At 29.6% G+C, this 23,450-nt stretch overlaps 2 protein-coding genes and 1 long non-coding RNA gene across 8 annotated transcripts; 1 reads left to right on the plus strand and 2 right to left on the minus strand.

Annotated features, from left to right (window-relative positions):
- Nucleotides 1-1,244: 1,244 nt before the first annotated feature.
- LOC130898252 (glutathione synthetase-like) lies at nucleotides 1,245-15,203 on the minus strand. Of its 4 annotated transcripts, XM_057807406.1 has the most exons (10): nucleotides 14,384-14,483; nucleotides 14,158-14,273; nucleotides 13,911-14,095; nucleotides 12,300-12,433; nucleotides 11,462-11,504; nucleotides 10,902-11,140; nucleotides 9,467-9,565; nucleotides 9,125-9,337; nucleotides 5,625-5,852; nucleotides 1,245-1,475 (listed from the first exon to the last, which is right to left on the minus strand). In XM_057807406.1, exons 4-10 carry the CDS (start codon nucleotides 12,422-12,424, stop codon nucleotides 1,349-1,351), a joined length of 1,074 nt encoding a protein of 357 aa, XP_057663389.1. In that variant the 5' UTR covers nucleotides 12,425-12,433; nucleotides 13,911-14,095; nucleotides 14,158-14,273; nucleotides 14,384-14,483; the 3' UTR covers nucleotides 1,245-1,348. The 4 variants fall into 4 exon arrangements, with proteins under 4 accessions (XP_057663389.1, XP_057663388.1, XP_057663386.1 ...); XM_057807405.1 differs by lacking the exon at nucleotides 14,384-14,483 and adding an exon at nucleotides 14,993-15,203 and having other exon boundaries at nucleotides 13,911-14,273; XM_057807403.1 differs by having other exon boundaries at nucleotides 13,911-14,273; nucleotides 14,384-14,535.
- Nucleotides 15,204-15,234: 31 nt separating this feature from the next.
- LOC130898254 (uncharacterized) lies at nucleotides 15,235-18,294 on the plus strand. 3 transcript variants are annotated; one of them, XR_009059863.1, is made up of 4 exons: nucleotides 15,235-16,566; nucleotides 16,624-16,828; nucleotides 16,936-18,022; nucleotides 18,075-18,294. It is a non-coding gene; the product is annotated as an uncharacterized LOC130898254 (long non-coding RNA). The 3 variants fall into 3 exon arrangements; XR_009059861.1 differs by having other exon boundaries at nucleotides 15,953-16,828; nucleotides 16,936-17,828; nucleotides 17,889-18,022; XR_009059862.1 differs by having other exon boundaries at nucleotides 15,922-16,828.
- Nucleotides 18,295-18,430: 136 nt separating this feature from the next.
- LOC130898253 (uncharacterized) lies at nucleotides 18,431-20,813 on the minus strand. The gene is made up of 3 exons (XM_057807407.1): nucleotides 20,691-20,813; nucleotides 19,658-20,078; nucleotides 18,431-19,585 (listed from the first exon to the last, which is right to left on the minus strand). The coding sequence occupies exons 2-3, from the start codon at nucleotides 19,737-19,739 to the stop codon at nucleotides 19,146-19,148; spliced, it is 522 nt and encodes a 173-aa protein (XP_057663390.1). The 5' UTR covers nucleotides 19,740-20,078; nucleotides 20,691-20,813; the 3' UTR covers nucleotides 18,431-19,145.
- Between the last annotated feature and the right edge of the window lie 2,637 nt (nucleotides 20,814-23,450).

The raw sequence follows: 23,450 nt of genomic DNA on the forward strand, positions 1-23,450 counted from the left end.
CTTTCCGAATGTTTCCTACTAGCAATTTTCCAATTCTGCTTCTAGTTCCGTCACTTTCAGGTCACTTAGTCTCTTAGCCATTTTTTAATCACAATTTATTTATATTATTTATATCTATATATCTATATATATATATATATATATATATATATATATATATATATATATATATATATATATATATATATATATATATATATATATATATATTTAAAGTTTGTTTGACAGTGGGGTGAATTTATACACACGATGTATGTTGCTTACGGAATTTTTTATACACTAAACTATTCACTAAATTATCCACTAACTTCAGTATTTACTTAACTATGCTCTAAATTATTAGTAAACACTTTATATGCTGTTAAACTTTAGTTTAACTATATCCAACGGCTTTCTAGATAATTCGGGTTCTAGAATTCTGTAAATAAACAAAAAAGCCTTCTAAGAAATTTTCTCAATAAAAACAGTTGTCATGTAAATAGATTATAAAAATATATAAAGGAATGCCCCTCTATAGCCGATGCTTTCGCCAAATTTTGGCATTCTCAAAATAATCGAACAGGACCGGCTTCACGGTCTATTAGTGGACGAGTTCGTAACAATATATGTTGATTTGAATACCTAAACCTCCTCAAATTGGAGTGCCAATTTTGTACAGATTATCTTCTCACATTTACTAATAAACAATTCTAATATTTCCCAAAACCACATTTGGTTTTAGGTATATACAGGTTAACGAGTAATGTCGACAGTATTCGCATTAATTGCCAGAAAAGTGATGCAGTGGTTAAAGGTACTGATGATTAAAAGATGTAGGATATAATACGAGAATGTTTCAAGAATAATAATCCAAAAAAGAATTGGAGTTTTCATACCACTCAAAATTTCGCTAAGAGTGATATTTTTTTACTGTATTAATTATGGAAATCCTAATCCAACAAATCATTAATTCAACTGTGTGAAATGACATTCAAATTTGGTTGGTTTCTTACATTTCGAGCAAATGCCTTATCATAAATTTGAAATAAAAAATGTATTATTTATCGCATTTTGAATGGTATTGAATTTATGAATGCTTATCTTGATTAATTACTAATTTGAAAAATTCAAAATGCCTCTGAGATTGATTGATTAGAAAAATTCATTTAACACAGTCAAAATTATTTTATAGCTTTCAATGGTCGTGTTAACTGTAAAGTTATTAATTGCTAAAATGAAATGTATATTTGTAAATATTCAAAATCTTACAAAGAAATATGTGTAAATATATTTGAAGCAAGAAAGTTGAAAAATCTACATAATAAAATTCTATGTCAGCTAGACCGACAACTAAAAACTATATTTATAATTAATCTAATAAGTAGGGACAATCCAGAGCACCAGAGCCTGCTAAAATTCCTCCTTCGTTGGATTTGGGCGATTTACTTCTAATTAAATGTCCTGTCTGTTTATTCATAATGATATTTCCAGACTCGCTAAAAAATATATAAACATATGTAATACTTTCATTGAGTTGTAAATATTGATATTATTATGCTGAGTATAAAATTGAAAGTAGCTTTGGTACTTCTACTTCAGTCTCTTTGCTAAACGTTACTAAAATGTATTTCAAATAAAACTGTCCGCCTTGAATAATTTTAAACAAATATACATAACTATTGCTCAAAATTCACTTCCTTTACTTAGAAATATGTTTACTAAGTTGGAATTTTTGAAATCGTTGGGGATATTCATACTGAACGCACTGTTTACAGTAGCACTACACCAACACTCACCATTACACTGTATGACGCGAGTTTCGATAACCAAGTTATCGTCTTCAGAGAAGGTAAATTGTTTCAAAACGCGCGTCAGACAGTGCAATTCTGAGTGTAGGTGTAGTGGTAGTGTAAACAGTGAACTCAATTGTTTTGAATCAAAAGTTATATTCAAATATTATTCTGGCGGGATAAAATTTAACGCAATCTAGGGTGCCCTGACATGAAGTATGCGATAGTGAATGTCGAGTGACTTGTTTATAACATTACAATAAAAATGGCAAATTTACTAAATCGTGAAGAAAAAATAGAGCTTGTGTTAATTATTGAGAAAATAACAAAACACATAGGCCGCATATATTTGTAATAATAGACATCCGCATAGAAACATTTACAAAAATTTTAAATAAATTTAAGGCTAGTGAAAGTATAGAAAAGAAATTTAAGAAGAAACGCCGAAAACGGGTTGCGAATGAAGACACTGAATGTGAAGTGATGCTTTCTCTCGTAGAAGAACCAAAAATATCATTAAGAAAAAGGGCCTCTGCAATCCAAACTACTTCAGTAAGTAAAGATACAGCGGCAAATATTTTGAAAGGTAATGCATACAAACCGCAATTTGTACACACGTTACTACGTAGGGATTACGATATTCGTTTTGAATTCTGCGTTTTGATCCAAGGAAAGTTGGATGAAGACCCGTTTTTTACAAGAACTATAATATTTTCCAATGAAGCAACATTTTCTTCAAACGGAACCGTCTCATCACAAAATTGTCGCTGATGGTCTAACAGTAATCAAAACTTTGTAATAAAAACTCGGAACCAATATTTTTTTAAAATGAACGTATGGTGTGGTGTGTACAAAAATAATTTAGTTGGACCTTTTTTCCGACATTCCTTAAATGTCGCACAATACTTACAATTATTAGAAAATCAAGTATGTGATTTTTTTGTACGATCTTCCGTTACAAGAACGTATGACAATTTGGTTCCAACAAGACGATGTTTCCATTCATAGTACATTAAACGTTAGAATGTTTAATGGGGAGGTGAATCATAGGTATTTAGATATTTTTTTTTGGCCTAGGTCTGCTGATTTGACTCCCCTTGACTTTTTTATGGGATTACTTAAAACAGTAAGTTTATCAGCGACGACCATTTGATGATGTAGACCATTTGGAGAGGATTATTTCTGAACAATGCCAAAAAATTACTCCAAACATGATACGGAACGTAATACAAGAGTTTGACAAAAGAACAATTGAATGTTTACAAAAAGAAGGTAGATGTGTCGAAGCTGTATTGAATTAAAATTTAATTATGTTTGTTTCTGTTTAATAAATATTCTTTGTATGGATTTTTCAATTTCTACAATAAATAATTACTATGCATTCATTACGTATATAAATTCCAAGGTTCAGGGCCGGATTAAGATTTATAAGGCCCGGGGCTAAAATAATGACGGGGTCCCCTTAAGGAATTCGGAAACTCGGAAAAATTCACAAAATAATATCAATACGTTAGATTTGTAGTATCAACACATCAAAAAATACAGAATGATTTCCAAATGATGGGGCCCTCTTGGACCTGGGGCCCGGGGTTACAGCCCCCCCAAGCTCCTGGCTTAATCCGGCACTGCCAACGTTGTTCAAAACCAGTAATAAATAGAAAAGTTGTCATATTTTTAACAGGTAAGAGAGATAAATTGTATCTAGCTAGAATAATTTATACGGAATGATTAGTAAATAATCACAATACCTGAATTTTCATAATAAATGGCGGTAATTGCATATTTGAAAGAACTTTCAATTCAAAACCACTTTACTTCATAACATTTTGCTAAATTGTAAAAAATAGAAGAATAACTCTTTTTCATGAAATAACTAATAAAAAAGTTTTCCATATGGTTCCAGCTTAAGTAGACACACTGTATGTATAAATTTCTTTAATTTCTTATTTCTTAGACCTTTTGATATATCTATGTTTCAAATTATATTTTGATAAAGACTGAAAATTAATCGAAACGTGAATTTTTTATCAATTTTACAAAAATTATTTAAAAAAACTAATTTTAAAACAGAATGACCTAAAATCATATATATATATATATATATATATATATATATATATATATATATATATATTATTTAAACTTTGAACACCCCGTATCTCGGAAACTAGCAATATTTGCATAAGGCATATATATATATATATATATGCCTTATGTATATATATATATATATATATATATATATATATATATATATATATATATATATATATATATATATATACAGAGTGATTAAGAATGTCCAATCTCTGAACTGTAGATTCTAGACCTCAAAATATGATGATTCTGCTCAACATGCCTTATGCAAATATTGTTAGTTTCCGAGATACGGGGTGTTCAAAGTTTAAATTTAAATTTTTATTTTCGCAATAATTTTTATGTGTTCACAATTTCTCTTTGAAAATTGGCAATTTTACGTTTTTTGGCACGAGGAATCATAATTTGCACTCCAATTTGACATTGCTAATAGAGGGCGCTAGTTACACTTGTTTGTGTTAATTAAATCAAAGTAAACTTTTTTTGGGCCAAACTTACAACTAAAATAATAAAAAAAAATATTAAAAAGCGTTAAATTCTACAAAAAAAGTTACTCTTCTTTGATTCGTGTTACTGAATCGGTTATCGAGTTATTTGCTTCTAAAAAGTTCAATATATTTTAATTTTTTTATAAAAAAATTTTATTATTCCTTAAATATCTAACAATAACAAATTTGTAAACAAAAATAAAAAACTTCAAAGCAAATGCTCAAAATGCCCACCATTTACTTCAATACACTTTATGATCGCTTTCGTAAAGATCTCTTAATATCAAATAATCCTTGTCTATCATTTTTAACTACATCCGCGGCTTCTTCTATTTTCTGTCGCAGTTGTGGAAGAGAAGTAATTTTCTTTGTAAAGTAATATATATATATATATATATATATATATATATATATATATATATATATATATATATATATATATGAAGTAATGAAGCCATTACTTACCTAACCAAAAAAAGTTTACTTTGATTTAATTAACACAAACAAGTGTAACTAGCGCCCTCTATTAGCAATGTCAAATTGGAGTGCAAATTATGATTCCTCGTGCCAAAAAACGTAAAATTGCCAATTTTCAAAGAGAAATTGTGAAAACATAAAAATTATTGCGAAAATAAAAATTTAAATTTAAACTTTGAACACCCCGTGTCTCGGAAACTAGCAATATTTGCATAAGGCATGTTGAGCAGAATCATCATATTTTGAGGTCTAGAATCTACAGTTCAGAGATTGGACATTCTTAATCACTCTGTATATATATATATATATATATATATATATATATATATATATATATATATATATATATATATATGCCTTATGCAAATATTGCTAGTTTCCGAGATACGGGGTGTTCAAAGTTTAAATAATATATATATATATATATATATATTGGTATACAATAGAACGTGATACTATTTTGCATAGTCCGAAAATATGAAACATACTATAATAAAAGATCTGAAATGAATCGCTGGTTAACAAATAATTGTCGCTATCTCACAAACAAGCAACTAATGGTTTCCTCAAGACGTTAAAATTGTCGACTGCCACCGACGTAAATGAAATATCAGGTTGAAATCAATGTTAACTTGGAATAATTGTGACATTAGTGGAGTATGGTACATGTGATATAACTTACCTACATTGGGTTAATTAATATATTTTTTTTTGAATGATTAGAAAATATCTACGTTTAAAATAGGCATTTGTCGTGTTCCTATTCAATAATGATCTACTGCTCTGAACCTACCTTATTAAAATTCCGTAAATTCCAAGTTCTGAAACAATATCAATTAACGGTGGCGGATTTGGTCCTCCAGCAGAAATCATGTACCCCATGGAGAGAGGAGGAAATATTCTTTCCATTAATATATATCCACTTCTGTCCTTACAATCTTTCATTTTGAGCATCATTTCTTTAACATCGTTATCATAATAATTATTTCCACCTCCTTCTCTTTGCGGCTTCAATACATACCTGTCAAAATACAAGCATATTACAGATTATCTTGGAACAAGTAAAATAAAACAAGAAGCAGTTGCATCCAATAAAATATAAATTAGCTGCGCTTCCTAGTTTAGACAATAGATTGTTGTACAAAATGGAAATTTTTTTAGAATGTAAGAAAAAAGAATAGCTCGCCTTTCTTAAGCGTAATATTTTTATTTATTAAGTTTTATTTATTACTACTTATAATGTAAATAGGCTATATTAAATAAATGAGAGAAATGTAGACTTTTTTACTACTACTTAATAATATTTATAAATTCATTTTCTATTGGTGTTATAATTTGATCACTGATCATTTTGTTTCCTAAATAATATACAACTAATGAGAACATGGAATGTCATAAACTATTCAAGAGTGAATTGGAGTCTTTGGCAAAATTGTAGTGCCCAAGACTACAAGGTGTGCTATAGCGCACCAGCTGGGAAGCAGCCAATGAGAATTCGCTCCCAAAACGACACGCCAATTTGAATTGAATACATGATGTAAAGACTACAAGGTGTGCTATTGCGCACCAGCTGGGAAGCAGCCAATGAGAATTCGCTCCCAAAGAGATGCGCAGAACGAGTCGAAAATGAGCCCTCGAGAAGAAGTGCCTTGTAGTCTTCACATCATGGAAGTGCCTACGCATTAAAAAAATCACATACACAATAAGGGAGGTGGGCAAACAAAGATGCAAAGCCTGCAGGCGTTTAACAAAACTCTACTGGTCGTAGAATCAATTTGTGCGAACTATTTGTAGTTTCTATCAATAAAGATCAAACATAATTTAATTTCAACTTTGAGCGTTAACTATTGGACGATCTTGAAGCAATAGGGCTAAAATTATTGAAATAATAAAGGTTTATTTCTGGTTAAAAAATAGTAATATGACATCATTAGCGACCATCAAAACGGCTTTAGTGAATATAAATCAACCGGGGATCTCCTGACCTATGTCACTAACGTAAGAACTGAAGCTATTGAAATGTAGTGAATCCCGAGCAATCGCACTGCACAATGCCAACCTCCATCAATATCCGAACATAAAATATCACCCGCACCACAAATTCGCCTGTTGGATATTGAGGTTGGGAGCAATATGTCCTGGCATAGCCACGTGGCCGAATTAGCGAAGGCAGCTGCACAAAAATTTGGAGCCCTATTTAATACTAAAAAGCTATATACTTCACAACAGCTTCCAATCCTCTACAAGGCTCAGATTCGTCCATCTTTGAAATATTGCTCGCACATTTGCAGCTGAGCTTCTAAGCATACCCTGAGGATGCTAGACACAATACAGTAGAGAGCCATTCGACTTATAGGCGATCCAAAGTTGACCAGAAACTTGGACAGACAGCTTAGAGTATAGAAGAAAGGTCGCCGACATGACTCCGTTTCATCAATACTAGCACGGCAGATGCTCTTCCAAGCTATCCAACATAATACCATCTAGAGCAGTAGAATATCAAGTTCACCTGCAGACGAGACGCCCAGAACGTCAATTTATTGGAACTGCTTTCTTTGAAGAAGTGCAAGCCTATGGAATCAGCGACTAAAGCACGCCTTTTCCGAACACTACAACCTACAGAATTCCAAGATAAATATTCACAGGCATCTTGACACGGTAGGCAACACTCGAATTATTCAAGTGTAATAGGGTTTACCTTTTTGTGCTTACTTTTTACACAAAAAGAATTCATTTATCTATTTTATTGTAAAAAATATTGTAAAAAATATTGAAGCAGAATGTATGGAACATGGAATGTATTACTGTAATAACTCACATATTGGTATTAGTCCATAGGAATTTTAGAAAAGTTTAAAGGTTACTCGAGTTTTTCAATATTTTTTCGTAATAAAAAATGACGGTGTACTTGTGGCAATGGAAAATTCAATTGTGGATTTATTTGAGATCGAAGGATAATATATAAAATATTTTACATTTACTCTAGAGCAAAGATAACTCTAAAATTTATATAATTGTTCAAACCAATTAGATTTGAACTAGAATCAAATGCATCAACACGACAAAGCCTCGTCTCATAGTATTGCACCTGTGAAAATTTTTTAAACAATGATTTTAAATATGTTAGATAGGGAAAATTGGAACCAATTAAACTTTTTGTTTAAAGTCCTAGATGAAATATCGACTATACTGCACTACCAGAAACAGAAGATGCCAAGAGAGAGTTAGGAACTCCTGATGATTTCTTTCCCCTTAAGAAATTGAGAGTGCCTCACATACCAGATATTTTAGCATATTTGGAAAACAGGGGCAACCAGCTCGAAAATTTCCTGTAGTTAGTACAATTTCTTATTAAACTGATTTATATAGTGTTGTTTAGTTTAATAATAGTATAGTATAAAGCCCCGTATTTTTTGGGATCGAAAAAAATTTGGTTGTCATTTGTAAGTTACAAAGTTTTTGTTTTAGCGCCAATATCTGAGCATATAATTTTTTTGTAACAATTTGCAAAGAAGCATTTGTCAAAATTACAAAAAAAAAAATGGAATAACACAAAACTTAAGACATATAATGTAAAATTATATTAAAATCATTGTAGATTCTTGAAGTTGACTAAAAACAGGGTGTTAGATAAAAAGAGTTGGGATTATTTTTCAGTATATGGAGAAAATCTAAAAATTTTCAAAAAAATATTACCGGTAGCACGAGTTTCATTGTGGTACATTCTGTACTTGATGCGAGGCTGGGAAGTGCTTTACTTGTTGATTTTAGTTAATTAGTGATTCTTTGTGTACTTTTTTCATTACATCATTCTTTTTCTTTTTGATCCTTTGTTATAAGTATATTTCCGAGAAATTTGTAAGTACAGTTCTTCTGTAGTTGAATGGGATAATATTGGCACCAATATTTTCTCTTCCTGGTGGTGAAGGCAGAAATTCTTAGTTTCTTATTAGTCACTGATAATTTTTTTCTTTATATTTGGGATATCATTCGAAAATAAACACATTGTCTCTCAAATTAAATTTTCTCTTTCTCCTTTCTCTCCAAACATATTCGACTCGAAAATCGCATTTGGTGAAAATAATTTCACAATTAAATTCTTTAGCATGAATCTTTTCAAGTTTTTATGCACTTTTGTTGGAATTTTGTGCTTTGAATAACTAACGTAATAAAAGGTAGTACCTTATATTATTACTCACATGAAATGAAGTACTTAAAAAAAGTGAAGGAAATTTGAAGATGTATATGTCATGATATTTTAAAAACAAACAATGGTTTGGTATAATACAATACATTTTAGGATTGCTGAGAGCCATTTGTACTGCTTTATCTCCATTTTCATCAAATTCAAGCCCATGTATATTCACAAAAGCCTCTCTTACTGCTTCTATTTTTGCAGTTTCAGTTAAGAACAATTCCAAGACACCAGGTTTTGTTAATTCTTGTTGAACTTTTTTTTGACCAACTAAGTGGAACTTAATATCTGGACATTTGATTGCAGTAGACCTAAAATATAATCACAGATTAATAAATTCTTACATTGGAAATATATAAAATTCAAAATAATTCATATTTCGATATGTAGTAGTTTTAAAAAAGATTGAATATTAAGGGATCTAAGAAAATATTACTTACCTTTCCATCATCAATCTAGCATCCCACTCACAATTAGTGGGATAGTGATCAGGTACATATCCTTCTCTAAAGTAAATCACAGAAATAATAGTATTGTCTCTAGAACAAAAAGTGCAAAAATTCAATTTATTACTAAGAAAATAGAACGGATTTAGAGTTACTATACAATTTCAATAGATTCTCACAATACTAAGATTATCTAGGTAAGCCAATAATTTTATGAGTAAAACAATAGGTTTAGGAGAAAATAATGTTTCTGTTTGTTTCATTTAGAAATGTTATCAAAAATTGAAAAATTGATACCTTGGACCTTGATAAAACATTGAAGCGAGTGCCCCAATAGGACTCCTGTTAGTATTCGTAAATTATTTTTACTTAGGTTGATACATTCAGCAAATCTTCTCTGGTTATAGTTTCCCAAGAGAGTCTTTGCCTGTCTCAACCCCTGTAGGTTGTCACAATAATTGGTTTTTCTCCTATATACCTTCTTTTCCAATGCTTTTTCTATTGTTCTGTAGCTGATACCCCAAAGGGTTCAGGTCCCATGAAGGGCTTGTCTGCTCTCACTTTAACCAGCTTATTATCTATTTCAGTTTCCTTCACTCCAGTGTGTCCCAGAATCCATTGTCGGTAACTTTATTTTTTTTTGTCTAGCTCGTTTAATTTTTCTGGACAATCCCAAACGAACATGTTATAATATTGGAACTAAAGCTCTAATGGCCTCTTGACTATCAGACAGGATTGTTATCTACTGTTTGCGATAGTTCCTCTCTATATTGAAATGGACACACTTTTCAATTGCATAAATTACTATCTTTCAACATTGGAATAGCTTGTAAATTGTAAACATTAATGATATAATTTTACAAACGATGGTTCCAAATACTTTTCAGCTGCTATAGAATTGCAAAGTATATGGTTACTTAAAATTGCATGGTTTTTTATCAATTAATAATCAGGTTTCCAGCAATACTTTTGTGTAAATGATGATGCAAAATTTTCATTGTATCAAAAATTGTGATCAGCTAAAGAGCTTTTTAATGACATCATTTCATCTGTCTTTCTTGAAAATAATGGTTATTCTCTAATCTAAAGCAGGTTATGAACTAGAAAGTACTTCAAATGGAACATTTTTTGTAGTTTTTCAATGTTAAAGAATATATAATCGTTATTTTTTCTCAATAGTAGATCTATAGATTTGGCTGTGAACACCATTTGAACTAATCTATACTTAACATACTGTTAAGTACTGTGTCTACAAAAATGGTAATAAATTGTGCATTTAGTATGCTACTATAACATCCAATATATCAGATATCAGAACATTTAAGCCAATGACTGCATTTTTGTTAATGTTAATTATAAGATTGTTCTCTGTGCTTCAGTACAATATTAACAAAAGCAAAAATTTTTTAAATAGGTATTTTATACCTACATCACTAATTCATGCTTATTGTTTAATTGTCCACGTTTGTATATATCATTAAAAGTCTTCCTAACAACTTTTGTTCTTGGACTTAACCGCTTTATTTCAAATTCTATCCAACGTTGGTCACTTATGTTATAAGTAACATCTAAAGTAAGAAATAATATAGCTGCATCTTCATTGTTATATAATCGCCATGCTTGTATGAAGCCTTGAGCTAAGTTCCTCAATCCATTGTTTTGTGGTAACTAAAACATACAAATAACAGAATTCATAGAAATTTCTGCAAACAAAAATAAATATATCCAACAGCAAAAAAAAATTTAAATATTATTAACATTATATTTTAAACAGTGCTTATTGGTGAAATTTCTTATAGGTGGCCATACTTTAAAATAATTACATAATTTGAAAAAAAAATTATGTTAACAGGATCAGTAGATCATGAACAAATATAGAGAATTTGTGGAAGAAGTAGTTATTATATGGTAAGATCAAAATTCAATACCTTGACTAATACTTCCTATAAAATGAATCACTTTACATTTGAAATAATCGGACATACTTACATTTTTAATGTTATCATGATATCCTAGTTCTTGTAGAATGTACCTAAAACAGTAGTCACAAAACAAACTTTAAGATGGTATAATATTTTCTGCATTATTTGAAAATTTGGATACCTTTATTTTTCTAAGTAGACTTCTAAAAATAAACAACACATTTTTATCAAATATTATAGAGATACAATTGAAAATTGATAACCATAACCATAACCTAACCTAACCTAACCATAAGTATTTACAAGAAGTTAATATAGGTGGGGTAAAAGCTACATATGGGATTCTTATAAATAACATTTAGTTAGAGGTGTAGTGTGAACAAGGTAGCATTAGCGACGCCTCTTTTCTTTTCTTTCCAAAGTATAACCAATATTCTTTATTCCATAGGTGACGTCATTTATCATTAATTTAGTACTTAAGATTTGCTTTTTAACTTCTTGTCTAGCTTGTAATTTTTTTGGGAAGTCATTCCTTACCTATATATCAGATACTTTTATTTTTTTTTGTTTGTTTATATATCAACATCAAGAATGGGTCTCTTTTTTTCCAGGTTTAAAACTTTACTTTTTATTCTGTATTTAAAGTTATCTTGGTCTTTGTCTTTATTATAGGTAGGCCTTATAATATTATGTTATTTATTCTTGAGTCTTTTTTTAAAGTAGCGATTCTATCAACTTGATTATAAATCTTGGTTAAAGTCTCGCATTTAATGGGAACTTGAGAATCAGGGTTCACTTTGCCCGTGCCTAGCTACATAATTACCTTTAGTAATAATAATTTTATATATAACAGACAAAATAGACATATGTCTATTCACCTTATAAAGTATGAATCAAGAATTTACCTGTTATACTCTGTAAGTATAGTAGAAAAACTTCCAAAACTTGCAGCAATTGTATTAAACTCAACTTGCTTTAAAACATTGTTTGAAGAACTTTGCATCAAATAGTCTGAGCGCAGATGTAACATACTTATTTTCTGAAAAAGGTGAAAATTTGAAGTTTATTTTGTATTTAATAAGCAAGGCATCATCAACATAATAAGCAAGTTATTTTTAAAAAGATCTCAGATTAACTGCTTGAAGCTTCATATTGAATTCATTTTACAAAGCTACTTTTAGAAATTTAACGATGACACAATTGATTTTGTTTAAAATTTAAAAGTTAATGTTTCCTTAGATACTTGATGAACTGAATTAATACTTGGTTTAGGATATTAAAGTGGTACTAAGTTGGTGATGTTCATAATGAACACACTGTATACACTACTACTACACCAACATTCACAACTACACAGTCTGACGAGTGTTTCAATAACCAAATTATTGTCTTCAGAGACTGAAGGTAAACTAAAACCAATTAGCTTGACCTACCTATTTTAAAAACTAAATTTTCCCACTAATGAAGTTCCTTCAGTGAAAAATTAATCCATGAGGAAAACCTCTCCAGGGGAAAATTTCACATACATTCCTTAACTATTAAACTATAGACTGGGCTGTACAGAATAGACAATTTCCCTATTTAAACTGTTCTTACATTTAACAATCTTAAGTTTTCAAATGCATCCAACAATTTATAGGATACATTTTTTAACAATTTTAAATTATTTATTTATATTTATTTCATGATTATCACTGGCAGCTTGCTGAGCAATATTCAATTTTTTGGAACATCCTCATTTTAAAATAGCTAGGTACTTTTAACGGAGAAATTAACAGATCTTTTGGTCTACCCAAAATACTGCCTGTCACAATCATAACAGCTAATTTCATATGGATCCTTGGGATCCTAAAATAACCTGGTTATAGAAACGTGCATCAGACAGTATAATTGGGAGTGTTGGTGTAGTAGTAGTGTAACCAGTGTGTTCAGATCAAAATTCAACTGGACTAATACTTGTCATTTCATATTCAAATGATCAAAACTCTGGAGAAATAAATGTTTGAAGAGGTTTTTGTTTATGCTCAATATTGCTAGATTAATAGAAAAACGATGTTTATTAAGAAATTAAAATATGTGGTAATTTTCATTCTGTCATCCAGAAATTGAATATTTATTTGATACAAAGGGTTAACATATTTGATAATTATAATTTGCATAAATTATGGTTAGATAAAGATGTGTGATTTAAAAATGGTTAATTAGAAGAAATGTGACATTAAGAGTCAGATTAGAGAGAAAAGAGATATACATGGAATGTTTCAAAGATAAACTTATTGCTTGCTAAGCACAATACAAAAATTTTCTTAAATTAAAATATTGTTCAATGTGTTATATTTGGTATGTATGAACTTGTATCAAACAATAGAACATCTTTTACTAAAAAAACGTATCAAGTTTAAACAAATATTTTTAGGAATATATAGTTGCAATTGATTCTAAGTGAGATTAGTAGATACTAAAATCCAAATCTATAAACAAAAGTAAAAAATTTAGGGTAGGAGTTCTGAACTAACTTGATTACATCCTTCCTTTTCAATGGTCTCATAAATTTCATACAGCTTTGCTGTGAACGGATCAGCTTCAATAACATTCTTGAAACAGCTCTTTAAAAATTCTTTATTATGGGCTATGTTATGTAGTAACTCATTTAAGGTAGTCTGTAATTCCACAACTTTGTTGAACTCTTTTCGTGGAATCCCTGTAGGAAATAAAATAAAGGGAGATATTTGAACCATGTCTTCACTAAAATTTGTTTTAGACCTCATTGAAATTCCATGTACTACTGCCCAATCTTTAGCTTTCGCTACAATTTCTCTCAGATTATTCACTTCAATAGGAACAGGTATAGAAGCAGGCATTCTTATCTTTCCGGACATCTTAAATTAGATACAAATTGTCTGAACTAAAAATGTTGGAATTATATGTATTAAGTAATATGACATTATCTACAGCATTGTTAGATGAAAATATAATTTAATAAATATACCTGTATAAAATGTATAGTTTCAAACTATTGGTACTTAAATAGAAGTTATTATGGGTATAATAATTCACAAAAAATAAATGCAACTTTTACTTTTAAAATATTCTACAAAATCTAAAAAGAAAATTGTTCGTCTTCTTTTCTATCTATTGAATGGCCACATTTCCTAATTCACAATTACAGCTGATAAGATTTTAGCTCGTGCGTTTATTGACTTATATAAATAAATATCTTTAATAAAATTATTTATTGTACATGTTGAAAATTACATGATCCAACATTAACACTAATTATTTCTTTTGCTAAACTACTTTATTTCATTATTCTTTTAGAATCTGTAATTGATATGGAAAGTGTTTAAATGCTGAATTGAATTCGAAATAATTTTTCTAGATCTAGCTCAAAAAACTGCAAACTTTCTATGAAATCATGTGACCGGAAATATAGAAATTATGTTTGAGTAGTATTTTATATATAGGGTGTCCCAGGACTTGATGCGAAAAATTCGGGAGTGGCAGATAGAATAAAAATAATGCTGTGACATGAAAAAAACACAATTAAATATTTCTTGGACAATTAATGAATAAATAAATAAACATTCTTACTACATACTCTCGAGGATCATATTACTGGTATAAGAATAAATTTAAAAGATTAATAATTATTTTTCATCTAGTAGGCTACTATCAAATAAGTAGTGGATTATTCAGTGATATTCAATCAAAAATTGCAAGCGACTTAATTTGTTGATGGATGGATGGATGTTGGTGTCAATCTTTTCATAACCTGTCCTCAATAATTATCACATCGTATTTAAAGTTTCAATATGGTGGAAATACTTCTAATGAATATGCCAACTAGAGATGTGACATTATAAAAATAACAGTATTTGAAATGCAAAACACAAAATACCTATTTCCATTTTCTATTTAAATACTTTTTATAGAAAAGCATTTTATATTTTATTTGAAATACCTTTTAGGACATATTTTGTATTTGCAAAATGCAAAATACTTTTTGCCAAGTTTCGTAAACATCAAAGAATTAATATTTATTGTGATAAAAAATAGTACTTTTTTTCTCACTATGGCAACACTGAATTGAACTGCTTTCTTGTCAGGCCACATATAGTAGTAATCTGTGCATGCTACTTAGGTTGCCGAATGCGTTGAACCGAACGAACGAATGATCTCTTTATACACTTATAATTATATATGTATCATATACAATACTCCTATATGAACAGTTCTTAGGGGAGAAAACGTCTCTACGTTACGGTGCAGACAGTATTCATTTTCTCTCTCGTTCAAAACACTTTATCTATACTGCACATATTTGAAAATTCTCTAAAATATCAGTAGTGGAAAAATAACTAACTGAAGCACTCGGAGGAGAGAGAGAACGATACACTATTTGTTTCACTTAGTAGGGATGGGCAAATGAAAAAAATATATCGATAAATATCGTATCGCTATTTTTAAACAATATCGATTTATGCAGAATAAAAAATATCGATATTTTGATTTATCGCCACGTAAAGTAACTTGACGCCAATAAACTGTCACTTATGTATGTACACTACACACACAACCTAATACACAACTGTAACTGTGGTTGCTACATATAGTAAAGCTCGAGCGATGTGGTCTACCCTTAAACTTACTTGTATATTTTATTAATTTACTAATTTTTAGTTAAAATGGGTGCAACATTACGACAGTAGGTGGAATATATAATTAGTATAAAATATTATGAAGATCTTGAGTAAATATCGAATTTTATACTCAAAAATAAATATCTACTATTGATACTTCAAGATAAAAAAAATCGACGATATTTATGAATTATTTTTTGAAAAAATATCGATAGTATAATATATCGATATTTTATGCCCTATCACTTAGTCGGAACACCATCGTCTTATTATATATATTATCATAACATAGAATATGTGATATTCATTTTGAACCAATTTGTAGAAACCCCAATGGCAGGTTCAAAAAAAGTTTCACTGCCTATTATACATTTACCTGGTAAATACTTACATTTACTGTGACAATAAACCTCTTATGAATCATAGCGAAAAGTTATGCAGAGGAAAAGAATTGCTATATTTGTTTGTAGGTTAGGAAAAAGGTGAAAACGATAATTTTTGGGTACATTTTCAACTCCAAAAAAGCTGAGAGGTAGGTATGAATTGTAATATATTATTTTCACAAAAATCTGCCTGTTAATTCTTCTAGTCATGTAATCAAGATGCTAAATTGTTTGAATCATTGTACATTTTGGGTATAGGCATGACTAAACCATTTATGGCAGTTATAAGCAGGCAATTTAAAAACAAAGAGAAATGGATTGATGATTTTAACATCTGGGGAACAGGCTTCATGTTTTTATTCCATATTAATAACTAAAAGGATTATTCATTAATATTCAATAACCATTTAGGTGAGAGATAAGTGTCATTGTATATTTTCTATAATGTAGTTGTCCAATTGTTTATTTTTGCTTACTGATTTCCTTTTTCTATTGAGATTAATTGAGACATTTTTTAGAATCAATTGCAAGGAGGGAACAAAAAAACTTGTTAAGGTGTACACAAGGAAGCGATTATTTCAAGCCCTTGTTGAAGAACCTTGTAAGTATTAATTCAAAAAAGCAATATTTTTATATATAATTGTAATAGTTGTAGTCACAACTATTGACACTGTCCATATAATAAATTTGAATAGAACCCGAAGTCAAATTTTTTGTTTGTGGATATAGTTATAAAATGTCAAAAACAAAATAAAAAATATAATAATCGTCCTGTGTTTCAATATTCCATCTACATATATCTTATATAGACCGTTTAATTTTGAAATTTAGATGGTGGGACCTGGTTGTCACATAAATTGTAGACCAAACCAAAATATTCCATTTAAACAGCATTTTAATTTCAGGTATTTATATTTTCTTGTAAACAACAATATTTGTATTTGAATGTTAGCAAAATGAAAATATTTTGCATAATACTTTTGTTTCATTCACAATAGACAGTCATGACGTCACAGAGACGGGCGGAGCTTATACAGACTCCAAACAATTTTGTTGATAATGGTAAATGCCCATAAGCAATTTTTCATTTAGCGTTTTCGTGGTTTATGTGATGAAATAAGTGATTAGTTTTTCACCAGGTGAGTTAATTTAACATAATAATTTTGCTTTAAAACTTGTTAAGTTTATGTCTATTTTATTTTTCTTGTTAATCTCTGTCATCTACTAATAGTCATGAATTTTCGAGTATAAATAAATTAATTTTTAGGTTTTTAAGATCTAGGACTGCTTCAGAATGGGTAGGTATGTGCTTTGTTCCTAACTGTAAACATTACAGTTCAAAGCATCCATGTAAGTTTTTTCGGTTCCCAAAAAACAAGACCGAGAGGAATAGTTGGATTTCTCTCATAAGGTAAAAGAATGATAACATTCACTTTTCAAAGATTTATGTTATAAATTTATTTATTTACAGAAGAAAAGATTGAGATCCAAGTGAATTTGCAAAAGTGTGCGCTTGTCACTTTTTAAATAAAGAGAAAAGAATGGACCAACTTTATTTGATTTCAATATTCAGAAGAAGTTTAATATAAAATCACCAGAAAAAAGGTATGTATTTTGTTGCAGAAAGTCAATTAGTCTAATAAACCACTTTTTTTAGAAAGCGAACTGTAAAAAACCTTGTGACGGACCTACTACCAGGTCCTTCAGGTGAGCCACTACCAGGATAATTTTGAGTTTTAAATATTTTTTATTGTAGCAATATATTTCCTTATTTTACTTTTTTTTGTAAAAAGTTTAGAAATTTTTATTTAAAAAATGTATATTTAGATTTTACTTAATTTATAAATGACTTAATGTAATATAATTATTGTTAAAAGTAATAATAATACTGTTTTTCTAATCTAATAAAAGCCTGTAAATCCAACCACAATGTTCAAAAAGTAAACAAATACAAATTGTTTCAAAAATCTTCATTGACAAAATGGCATTGTACATTTATATTAAAAAATATAATTTGCTGAATAAAAATTTGTATATTTGTATATTGTTTTTTAATCTAAAATGAATATTAAAGATTTTTCCAACTGTATACTCTATCTGCTAACACTGTAGAATAACCTAAAATCACATTGAAAAACATGTCAATAATTTTTATTTAATTGTCTAACAACTTTTGTAAGTTTTGTTCTATATAGAAATTTTCCAAGAGTGAAATGTTTTCTTTCCATGAATCGTCAAATTGTACAATAGTCACAACTGTTTCCTTCAAGGTATAAATACATAAGTAACATTTTTTCTTTTTTAAAATATGTAAAGCTCCTTGAATTTGGTGATAATAATTGTGACTTTAAAATCAAGTTACCATCATCGTCATAAAAAAACTATATATTTATTAAAATTCTTCAATTTTTCGGATAACTTATCATTTCTGAAAGAATATGGGCATTTCACTTCTACAATGGCTTCTTCTTCATCAATTATTCCATCAGGGCTATCACCAAGAAGTCCTGAATTTGCAAGCCATACTCCAGTTGGCCGAACATTTAAATTATAAATCTGCTTCAAATGATCTAGAGCATATTTTTCATGAGTTCTACCCCACTGGATTGCTTTGATACCATCCAAATTGTACTTACCAGGAAAAATAATGAATTGATTATAATAAAAAATGTATGTCAAATTAAACTAAAGTAAGAAAATTCTACATAGAATACCATTTTTGAAAAGACTATAATTTTTCATTTGACACCTGGCTAGTACATTTTTCTATGAACACAGTCAGTTTAAATGTGGCCTCCAAAAAGTCCTTGCAAGAAATTATTTCTTCAATTACCGGAAATCCATTTTCCAGAAAATTTATTGATTCCTCGTTCAATAGCCAGATAAAACCAACAGTATTTCCAAAGTTGTGTAGACCTTCCTTCAATCTGTTGATTGATGCTTCTGGTACCCCACCTTCAAGAGGTGTATAGGGCTTTGGTGTGTAAAGCTCTTCTGCAGATTTCACTGGCCCAACCTTCGGTTTAGCTAGTGCCTTCCGTGCACATGCTTTATCTGTTACAGATATATTGTAGTGCCCAAAAAGTGCCAACGCCGCAATGTGTTGGCGTTTTATACCCTTGGGACAAGTGCAGGTGGCTTCTTTAATGTCACCATTCTTTTCCAACACTACAATAAAATTATAACTGGATTAATTCCATATTACATTAACATTACATTAACAAAGGCATATATACCTACCTATAGATACCTTGTAGCTTTTGTCTTTCATACTAGCAAATACTTCCCCTCTGATTACCTGCAAATAAGAGTCTAGGTCCATTTTCTTCACATGACTGGACGCTAAGGCGTTTTCACCCCTTTTTATAATTTTGTTGTGTCATCTATAAAAGCACTGATGCTGGAAAGTTTTAGGACATGTTTAAAAGCCATTATTTTCTTAACAACAAAACGATCTGCAAAAAATTGTGTGTGTCAGCTCCGACGCACGACTGGAGTTTACTCCTTAAGTTCAATAGTCTAACCAGACGCAAAAAGAGTTTACTTAACTTAAAAAAGATTGGTTGATTGCCAGAATATTTTGGGCTTCCTTCATTAATTTTCTTTTAATCTGTAAGCTCGCTGTCTCTCGGCTGGAGTTTTTGGAGGTTTAGATTTTTTCCTAGTCAAAAAATATAAAAAAAAAATTAGAAAATTTATAAATGCATAATTATAAAAATTTTAACCTACTTTAAGAAAATTGATAAAAAAAGGTTTTTATAAACATTTTTTTTAAATTATGATAATTAATTTTTTATTTAAAATATAATATTAGCTTAATAATTAACAAAAATGGTTATAAAAAGATAATTATGTCACTAAATCTTTTACATACAATAATAAATAGTACATGAAAATTATTTAAATAAGCTAAAAAATAACTTTTCGAAAGAAAATTATATAAAAACATTGTTATAATAAAAAAATATTGTCGATTTTTCTGATAATATTATCGAATTATTGACTACAGTTGTTAATATTTAAAAATTATTTATAAAATAAATCATAATAACGTGGAAGAATTTATAGACATCACAAAAAAATTAATTTTTGGTTAGGTTAGAAATTTTCTATTTTATGTGGATGCTCTCGATAATTTATATTGGGTTGATTATCTAATTTTATGTGTTGTTTTCAAATATATATTTATATGAACTACCTCGATAATTATTAAAATATTTAATAAATACAAATTGCACATGCTCATACATATAATACATGAATTATAACGTACCTTGCAACCACGTGTTTGTTAGATGTTCCGGCAATATCATCTACACCTCTTTCTGCCATAGTTATTTGAAAATACTTTCAGTTCACTTTAGCGGAACACAATGATAATAAAACTTCACAATGGCAGCAATATAAGTATGTTGACACTGACAAATTAGAAAGTTGCGCATCATAGGGTGCACACCAAAAAAGTAACGAGGTCATTCATCGATAGATTTTACTCCTCACATTTTTCTTATACCTGGCCCCTTATATATGCAAATCGATTCTTAAGGAGTAAACTCCAAAAAACAAACAAAAAGGTACTGCAAAAATAAAATAGCATAACCTCAACAAGTTTTAAAGCAGAATTAATAAGTATATTAAATTAACTCACTTGGTGAAAAACTAATAAAAACTTCTTAAATAGTACGTTCCTTCAACAATATACAGAAATGTGAAAGGTCCCCGACACTGCCACACGACCAGCGGATTCCAAAGTGCAATAAACAATATTCACATAATCAGCGGATTCCAAAATACGTATCATATAAATATAAGTTCATTGCATTAAATTGGAGTTCATTCATTGTTTTGTTACTGTTCATTGTTAAAATATTGATTTGTCTGTAAAGTTATTTTCTGTAGAAATTATAAGTCGTTTATTGTAAATAAAAATACTTTTTAAAAAAGTTAAAAGTGTCTCAAAGAACATTTCTGGCGCTGCGAACAGGATCAAATTCGTACAGAAACACAAGTTTTCCTGGTCAACTTTAGTTGTTAAACGAGACTATCCATCGAACTAAGGCGAGAAAAACGTAGTATGCAGAAGACATCACCAGTGATCATCCTCTTGTAAGTACAACGTTCCTTTTCACCTTATTTATGAGCACTTTTTGCGATATTTCTGAAAGTAACTTACATTTATTATTCTCTCTATAAACCCTTTGGACAGTTCTACTTCAGCTAATAGTTCTCGATTTTCTAAAAATCAAATTTTAAAAGTTCGAAACACTGATAGCTTGAATATGTCTCTTCAAAACAATGATATCTCCAGCCTCTGTGCCACTCTACCTGAATTTAGTTCGAAAGATAATCTTTCAACATTTATAAAATCGGTAGATAACTTAATTACGTTCCTTCGATCACAGAATCTCACTCAACCTCAAGAATTCATATTAAGGCTATTTTTTGTAATAAGTTACTACAAGACATAGAAGAAGAACAAAGACAAATAGACTGTGTAAAACAATATCATACCGAAAATCACAACGGCATAGTCGAAACTTACAATCATTTGAAAAATCAATTTTATTGGCCAGCCATGCAAACTACTATTTCTAATTTAATAAATCAATGCAAGATTTGCTTAAAAAACAAATATGAACGACACTCTTATAAATTACCTCAGTTAGGCCCATTATTAGGACAAAAACCTTTCGACATAATTCACATTGACTTGTTCCATTGTAACAAAAATTATTACCTAACGATTGTAGATTCATTTAGCAAATATGCTCAAAGCTATAAAATCTCTGATAAAACTTCCGTTTCAATTCTTAGCAATCTAAGACATTATTTTCCCACCACAATTACCCAAAAAAAAATTGTTTGCGATAATGGCACTGAATTTAATTCTACTGTAATTAAGGATCTTCTAATTCCCCTGTTGAACGATTCCATTCCACCCTTATAGAAAAACTTATAGAACAATACGAGACCAAAATCCAGATGATCCCTTAGATGATACTTTTACACATGCAATTTTAATTTATAATCAATCAATCCACAGTTCCACTAACTTTTCACCTTTTTCAATTCTTTATGGCCCCTATGCCGAAGAAATAGGGCATAGGCAAACCAAACGAGATAAATCATTATCATAGACATATTTTACAAATTAATTTAGAAAAATTAACTGATACTTTAGAAACGAACCCTAATGACCTTTTCGATTCACCTTTAGAAAATGGACCTTTAGCCCCTTTGAAATTTCAATATAATCACCTTTTAAACGAAGCAAAAGATAATCTTCTTAAAATTACCCGTAAACATAAAAGAGGTTTATTCAACTTCCTTGGAACAACTATTAAATATATATCTGGAAACCCTGATGATTATGACTTGGAATTATTGAAATCACGAATTACTGCTGTAGAGGTTAAAGAAAATGAAATTATTAACAATCTTAATAAAGAGTGTCTTTTGGACACTCTATTGATACGAGATTTAATAATCTTCTAAATTTGATAAATAATAATAGTAAAATAATTGTGGCTGCAGTAAACAAGTTATCATCCGATTTCAATGGATACGTTGCACTTCATAATGAAATTCTAAACCTTCAAACTATAAACGAATTTCTTTTGAAACTGATTCGAACTATAACTTTATCCCAACAAGACCTTTCGAATATTGAGCTCTTTACTTTAGATGAACTGGAAACTTTAAAACAAGAATTATTAGAAACATATTCTCGGAATGCCCTTTTAATCAGTGACGAACATCCCTATCAATTAATTGAAGCTTCTAAATCATTAGTTTGCGTTACCACCAAGACCATGCTCATAATACTGAAAATACCCATCCTTTATCCTCATTCTTACCCTACATCTAGAATCTACCCAATTTCCAATAATGATCACATTATGATCCCGCACATTACTACGCAAATAATAAATGGTACGAAATCTGCACCAGCTTAGCTGAACACATAATCTGTACGAAACCTATAAGATCGCAATGCAAAATCCCGAATATAGAGAATTGCACCAAGTCAATC

The sequence above is a fragment of the Diorhabda carinulata genome, chromosome 9, assembly GCF_026250575.1.
Source record: "Diorhabda carinulata isolate Delta chromosome 9, icDioCari1.1, whole genome shotgun sequence".
Classification (NCBI taxonomy): domain Eukaryota; kingdom Metazoa; phylum Arthropoda; class Insecta; order Coleoptera; family Chrysomelidae; genus Diorhabda; species Diorhabda carinulata.